The sequence below is a fragment of the Ictalurus punctatus genome, chromosome 14, assembly GCF_001660625.3.
Source record: "Ictalurus punctatus breed USDA103 chromosome 14, Coco_2.0, whole genome shotgun sequence".
Lineage (NCBI taxonomy): Eukaryota > Metazoa > Chordata > Actinopteri > Siluriformes > Ictaluridae > Ictalurus > Ictalurus punctatus.
The window spans coordinates 21,330,320-21,338,336 of record NC_030429.2 but is presented as its reverse complement, the minus strand read 5'-3'; the positions used below and the strand labels follow the sequence as shown (position 1 = coordinate 21,338,336).

The window sequence follows — 8,017 nt, the reverse complement described above, 5'->3', positions numbered from 1 at the left end:
TGGGATAAAAATATTAACATGACCTAGGAACATAAAAATATACCAGGATGAATACACATAAATATAAAAAAAAAATACCACAATGAATATACATAAACATATATATAAAAAAAAGAGGATTAATATACATAAACATACAAAAATACCAGGATGAATATACATAAACATACCAAAATATACCAGGATGAATACACAAGAACATGCAATTCCTTCTGCAAACTCTATCCTAATATGAATTTACCTTTAAAAACATATAATTCAGATTTATGTACTGTGATTTCGAGATTTGGGGGTGATAAATCTGAATCCTAAATAGATATCTAAAAAAATGCATTTGGGATTTCCAGGGAAAAGTAGTGATTTTCAGAGTGGTCAAGATTAGCATTTAACCAATCCCAGCTATTTGCTAAATGTAGCTATTTCATTAAAAACATAAAAACTTTACGTGCACTTACCTCATTACAGCTCATATCTTGTTTTGACTCCACTTAACTCTACTCCATTTCTTTTCACTTCACTTCACGGACATGAGCACAGTAGATGACTGTGGTTGGCTAAATTCTGAGGTCGACCATTCTGAAATCGTCTACTTTCCCCAGGGTGCTTCATCTTTGGCCTAATTTACATGAAATCTGTATTTTTGAGATTTGTATTTAGGGTTTTTATTTTTATTTTTTTGTCTCAAAGCCATAACCGATCATTTCAAATCTATTTTCAAAACAAAGTAAAGTTTTCTTTAGTGAACAGTGGACTAGTTCAACAGACTTCATGTTAAAACCATAATGAACTTTCCTTTACTTTCACACTATCTGTTGTGACCCAGATGAGGACGGGTTCCCTTCTGAGTCTGGTTCCGCTCAAGGTTTCTTCCTCATATCATCTTAGGGAGTTTTCCTCACCACCGACACACTCAATAGTGATAAATTCACACACTTAAAATCTGTATCATGTGTTTATATGTATCTGTAAAGCTGCTTTGAGACAATGACTATTGTTGTAAGCTCTATACAAATAAAATTGAATTAAATTGATCAGTAATGCATGGACCTCCATATTTTATTTTGATTTAAGGTGAAACAGAAATTATAGATGAACAATCTTTTTAATTCCATACAGTTGATCATATGTCAGACAGCCATCACTGTTCTGGCTCAGCCTTTCAATTCAGATCGATCTTAATATTTGATGTAATACAGAATTTCCAAAGATCTCACATTTGTGTTAGCAGTGTTTGCTGGCAGGTGGGAAGACAGGGTTTTCTGTTTATAATGTAATGAGGGATCCATTGTGGATCTGGGTACGACTGAAGCTTCTGAGAATCACTCTTAAAATTAAGGCTTAACTATCAGAGTATAGGAGTAACATCCTGATTTCTAAGGATTAGCAATTAAAACCAAAATGTTCCTCGGAGAGACTTCACACACATACTGGCCCTGATGGTCCCACAGTGCATGTCATCCTTCACTTCTGGTAAAGGAATAACTGCCCATAATATTCAGTTCAGAGTCTACATTTGGTTAATGTGTACAGGTTGTTTATTTGTCTAAGCTACATTTAGACACTGGACAAAATTGGATAATTGTGGATATCGGGTTCAGGAAAGAAAAGAGGTGCAGTTCTTTAACAGCAGAGGTTTAGCAATCTCCAGGAGGTCCAAGTTTGGGTCCAGTGACCTTCCCAAGCCTTCCAGGACCATGATGGCAAACACAACGGAGGCAAAGTTGCTCTCCAGCTTCACCTGCAAACAAAACGACCACAACAATACAATGACGTTTGACAAAAATGCATCCTATTATGGATTGCATTGCGAATTATACCATGAGGACCTGAAAGAAATTAGGCTACGTCCCATGAAAGGTAAATATGAACGCTATCATACATTCTTATTCACCTGATTTTATTTATCAACAATAACATTTTAATTGAAAAACAGAATTTAGCCTTCATTTGATCTAAACTGTTATTTAATTTAGTTTTCTATAACAAGTCAACACATTATAGACCCAAAATAAAGTCTTTATTTTTTTTTCGAATAATTAATGAATGTAAAATATATTTAAGAGTCACAATATTTTAAGCTATATGGCTTTTCTTGGCTGGTTAATAGTGGAATATAATGGATTAGATACAATGAGAAATGGCTAGTTTGGCACTCTAGTGTGTGTATAGGCATGTATTTCTTTAAATAAATTAATACGGCGAACGGATCGCTATCGGAGTCAGTCGTTTTGTCTAGATTTGCGGTTTGCAATGTGGAAGCCAAAGCACTATATCTCTTACATTCGACTCTGTAACTGACAGAGATTTTACATATAGAGGTTTCTGTTATAGGTTTCTGTGTTTTTCAAACATTATTTGTTTTTATAGGTACCATCCATCCATCCATTCATCTTCCATGCTGTTTATCCTACACAGGGTCATGTGGGAGCATGGAGTCTATCCCAGGGAACTTGGGACACAACCCTGGACGGGGTGTCAACCCATCACAGGGTACAATCACACACTCATTCACACACTACGGACAATTTGGAGATGCTAATCAGCCTACAACACATGTACTGGGGGAGGAAACTGGAGTACCCGGAGGAAACCCCCGAAGCACTAAGGGCGAAGGTGCGATTTGAACGCCCAACCCTGGAGGTGCGAGGCAAACATGCTAAACGCGCTTTATCATAAAGATAATCAGAAAATCTTTCAGCCATTCCTTTTTTTTTCCCTCTTTAATTGATGTATTTATCTGTCAGTGTTTCAACACCCATCGCTGATGATTCAAAGGAGTCAGTGAGTTCAATGAATCCCATTCTGACTCATTTGATCAGAGGAAGATTTCAACTACAGAGCATGCACTAGTAGTCTGTGTTGATGTGACTGAATGTGAAAAAGAATTCCTCGAAACGACGCAAAATGGTAATGTTTTACTTAATGGTAATGTTTTACATGAACAGACTGAACATTTGGCCAAACTGGAAATCCAACCGAGAGAACTGGTGAACAAATCTGAGCGATTCATTCAACTGAACGGATTCAACTGACTCAAGTTATAGAAAAGACTCAAAAAGTGTGTCTGTGTTTGTTCACATTAAACATTTCACATACCTTGTGGTGGATTAGCAATCCAAATACTCGTGACAACAGCTCTGCCACCTGAATCTTTACAGGATTACAAAGCATAGCATGAATAAAAATTGCTAATTGAATCATCTACATTGACACTGTGCACAAATCAGGGTGAAATTTCTTTGCAGTAGGCATGTGGTGTACCTTCCCCAGAGACAGCGTGTCACTGACAGCAAGGTTCACCAGCTCAGCCATTTCCTTTTTGAAGCGTGGCACATCCTGGCACTCGTTCGCCCTGGCATGTTTTAGAATCAGCTCTGCTACACGCTCCCCCTTACATGGATGAAAACATTAGAAGTACTATACAATGTGCACGTTTACACAGATTCCATTTCCTGTTAGCCTACCCTAATCTCTTGCATGAGTCCTAGTACCTGTTGGAGCACCACAGCAGTGAAGACAGCTCTCAGGTTACACAGATCTCCCTCGCTTAACTGGGCAACAATTCCAGCATCCAGCAGCACCAGCTGTAACGGAGGAGGAGAAGGTCTCAGGCTGACCACCACCGTGTCCCACAGATCCGTCAGAGTGGCTTTGTCCTGGGGCGAGACCCCCTGATCTGCCTGAACTAGGATATTCCCTGGATGGAGGTCTCCGTGGACAAAGTTATCCACAAACACCTGCACAGAAATACAGCCTAATGTTGTACGAGCACATATATTTAGTTATGAAAATAAAGAAATAGTACTATATTTCGTTTGAAAGAAATATATTTTAAGGTCGATGCAATCCAAAATGCTGGTCAATGACTTGCTGATTTTTTTTGTTTGAATGTAAAAAATTGTGCTACATTAGACACATTACAAAAGGAGAATTGTTTGTTTCTCTTAGTCTGTATTAATACACGTAACTAGCAAACTCCATGCGTTATTATACATTAGATATCACTCTTTAGCCGTAGTCAATTATGTTTCTGGGCAACCAAATCACAGGGACTGGGCAGCACATGGGAGCTTTTACTTGCCCTGTGCACTAGCTAATGGATTTATGACATGTCCACCCCTGTGTCTCATTCTACAAAGCCAATTGAGATTTAATCTTGAGAGTCAGATTTAATCTTGCTAAATTGTCTGGTACTGGACAATCAGATTTAAAGCAAATGGTATCATACACTCCCGTCTAAAGCTGAGACTACATGGGATGAAACTAATACTACATACAACAGTAAAAGGATATGTGGAAATTTGAGGAAACATTTCTGTCAATATACACAGCATCTCCCTTTATTATAAATCCATCCATCCCATCCCATCATATTTTTTTTTTAAATAAAACATTTCACTATTGTAAATGCTGTCACAACAATGGTTGTGTGGGTCGGTGTGACCCATAAAGTTTGACTCATTTTGACTATACTTAATAAGCGAAGACTGTATTATGTGCATGAGCACGTTTTATCCTCACACCATTTTCAGCAGCGTGTCCACCCCCATGCGGGCAATTCTCTGCTTCACAGCCACAGAAACCTCAGATCGAAGGTAGTTCGAAATGGGTTCACTCTCCTAAAAAACAAAAACAAACAAACAAACAAGTAAAACGCACATGACGGACGCAGACTAGCCATCTACTGACGTATATCACAAGGAATTTACCGACCTCGTACGTTTCAACCAGGACAGTCCTTGTGACAAACGGTCTTAGTGGTGTTGGAAACTTGACATATTCTAAGTCCTTGAAGTTGTTCTTGAACTTCTCCATGTTCCTTGCTTCAAAACGAAGGTCTATCTGCAACCAAAGCAAAGTTGTTGCTGGTTTTTTTTTTTTAAATGGCAATAAATAAATAAATAAATAATGGAGTTATTTGCAAGAGTTTGCAAGAGTATCTGATGAACGTTAGTACTACCTGCTTCATCATGAGCTTCTCAAATTCATCCACCACTTCGGGTAGACTGAGCCACTTGAAGCCTGGTAAGCAGCTGATGAGCACACTGCCTGCCTTCATCAGAATCAGGTCTAACTGAACCTGTCTCCTGATACCAGGATGAAGCACCTGATATGAAACAGTAGGAAGAACGTTGTGACATTGCAAAACACTTTTTCCATATAATAATGATACTGAGTCATGCAGTGATTGCACATCAGAGAGAGAATAAGACAGGCTGAAAAGTAGATTTTAGGAAAATTTCTAAAAGAACTTTCACTGTCTTTATTTGTATGACTACCTGCTCCAGGATTAACAACATATTTTAACCAAATACCTCAGAAGCAGAGTTTGTACCTTAATCGCCACTGGTATTAGTCCCTTATCCTCTGCGTGTGGAAGCTCAGCAGAACCTCCATCCACATTCTCAGACATCTCCTCCTCTCCTTTCTCGGACCCCCATAAATAACCCAAAGTGCCTCCAAGACCTGGAACCTCCCAGGCTTCCAGCAGGTCCTCTTGTTCAAGGCCCTCCACCAGCTGCTGGAATGCCGGGTCTTTCACGCTTGCTACTTGAGCCTTGGCCCGATACACCTGTGCCACACATCCTGAACCCACAGGCTCCTTACTGTCAAAGACAAAGAGCTGCCTCCATCCTTCCCCAAAGGCCCGTGTCAGACATTGCTTAGTGTGATTCCACGAATGAGGATGCACCCTGACGTGGAGACGGGAAAAGCGATCGCAGAACTCATGGGAGAAGATGTCCCGTCGCGTGCTGGCCCACTGACCGAGTTTGATAAACGTCGGACCAGACGTCTCCGTGACCCAGAGCAGGGCGTCTAGCCAGTATGTGGTCCAGTGCTTGGACAGCAGACTCAGTGGGTACAGTAGCAAAAGCGGGCTAAATTTCAGTAGGAGGACTAAGGCACGGATGCCCAGCCTCAACACAAATGTTAGTTTGTGGACCTGCACTTTGGCAAGAGACTTTCTCTCCGCAGTTCTCCGAGGAAGCACTGCCTCCTGTGCTGAAGCGCAAGTGATTCCACCTGCACCCCAACACAACAACGCCACTTTGGGTGTTCGAGAAAGAATCCGATGGCTGCTCTTGACAAAGAAAGTTCTGTATGGTATGAATCGAATGGACACCGAGACTCTCTGAATGGTACACCTGAGGCTTTGGAAAACAAGCTTTGTGCAAAATGCAGACATTATGATGTCCTTGGCATCAGTTACTAGTGTATAATGGTATATTTTGGTGCAGATTTCACATCTGAGCTACTCTTGACTGGACTGTAATGTTAAGTTACTGCGTACAGACAGTTAAGGCTCCTGTAGATACACTGGATTAGGGTAGATAACGGATGAGGTGAGTTTCACAGTACTACATCCCCTCTACGTTAAATCCTGTAAACAGAGACATGCACGAGTATCTAGTATCAGTTTAACTGCTTCAAGCTACATACGGTGATACACTTATGATAAAACCGATCAATAAACGGGCATATAAAATAGTCTGCTAATAAGTACGACTCGTTATACAGCACTAGTTCCGACACATCACCCGGAAACGGCACTCTGTGTTTATATATTCATTCATACTTGCTGTGAAATTTGGACGCTTTCCCCGGTGCAACATTTAAATCCTTCCGTACAGGTTTACATGACCGTGGAATCGTGTTCCGCCTTACTTCCAAACTTTCCGATTGAAACGTTTACGTTTGGTTGTGGTTTTGAGGAGGTATTACAGATTTAGTTACTCATATTGCCAAATGTCTTTAAAGTGTATAATGATATTGTAATAGTTGCCGTTTTTCTTAACCGAAATGTCTCAACATTTTTTAAATGACTACTACATGTGCTCAGTACTAAAATGCAACTTGATGACTGTATACAGAAATACATAACCACATATACATGTATGTATTATGCAAAAGGTCATGGACAAAAACAACAATAAAATGCACCACATGTGGGACCAGAGTGGACAAGCTACTCTCCTGGATACCGAATAGTACTGCAAGTGTCAACCCTGCTTAAAATAAACAAACAACAACAACAACAAACAATAGAAACCCTCATAGAATTTGTAATGGGTTTAATGGTTATAATGGGAATTGTATTGGTCTTAATGGAAACTGTAATTGTTCCGGTAGGTCTCTACTGGTAATTTGTTGCCTTCTGTTGGGTGGCTGTGGCTCAGGTGGTAGAGCGGGTTTTCCACTATTCATAGGGTTGGAGGTTTGATTCCTGGCCCACATGACTCCATATGCCGAAGTGTCCTTGGGCAAGATGCCAAGTTGCTCCCGATGGCAAGCTAGCACCTTGCATGGCAGCTCTGCTACTTTTGGCGTGTGAGTGTGTGAATGGGGAAACAGTGTAAAACGCTTTGTAGAACCACTAAGGTTAAAAAAGTGCTATATAAGTGCAGACCATTTATTGGTGACATGTTATGTCTAGTAGATACCATTAAGAACCTACATGTCCTGCTACATAACGGAAACCATTTGGTGATGGTTTTAATGGTTAACAGCTGTTGGTTTGTGATGGTATTTGTAGTGGAAAAGTGGTTTCTATTGTTTTTAATTCTTAAGTACTTGATACTCAATAAAGCCTTCTGGCTCAGAGATGAACATATTGATGCCGCATACTGGTACCTTTCTGAAAAGTTCCTCAAGTGGATGAAATCCAGTCAACCCTAGTTAATGCTGGATTATAATATTGCAGAGTGTTTGGAACTCCACAAAGAGTTTGTGCTGGTACTTCATACAAAAAAAAAAAAAAAATGATGACAGGTTTACAGTAAGCAATAATTTTCCCAAGGAAAATCCATTGCTTATCTATGACAGCAAGGGTAGCAAAACTTTTGATCTAGACTCAGACACACAACAAAAGCTTTCATGGATGATCCACACACAAGAACATGACTTCACTGTGTCTCACAGCCAAGAGAACCTCAACAGATAAATTGCAGCTCATGCAGGTTGTTTGTGCTGATTACACCAGTAAACGAAGACATGTTTTATAGTAAGAACCACCAAA

General features: G+C 39.9%; 1 protein-coding gene across 1 annotated transcript; it reads right to left on the bottom strand.

Annotated features, from left to right (window-relative positions):
- Positions 1 to 151: 151 nt before the first annotated feature.
- On the bottom strand, positions 152 to 6,671 carry adck2 (aarF domain containing kinase 2). The gene is made up of 9 exons (XM_017485631.3): positions 6,578 to 6,671; positions 5,336 to 6,382; positions 4,961 to 5,107; positions 4,714 to 4,842; positions 4,524 to 4,619; positions 3,492 to 3,737; positions 3,262 to 3,390; positions 3,097 to 3,150; positions 152 to 1,738 (listed from the first exon to the last, which is right to left on the bottom strand). Exons 2-9 carry the CDS (start codon positions 6,185 to 6,187, stop codon positions 1,595 to 1,597), a joined length of 1,797 nt encoding a protein of 598 aa, XP_017341120.1. The 5' UTR covers positions 6,188 to 6,382; positions 6,578 to 6,671; the 3' UTR covers positions 152 to 1,594.
- Between the last annotated feature and the right edge of the window lie 1,346 nt (positions 6,672 to 8,017).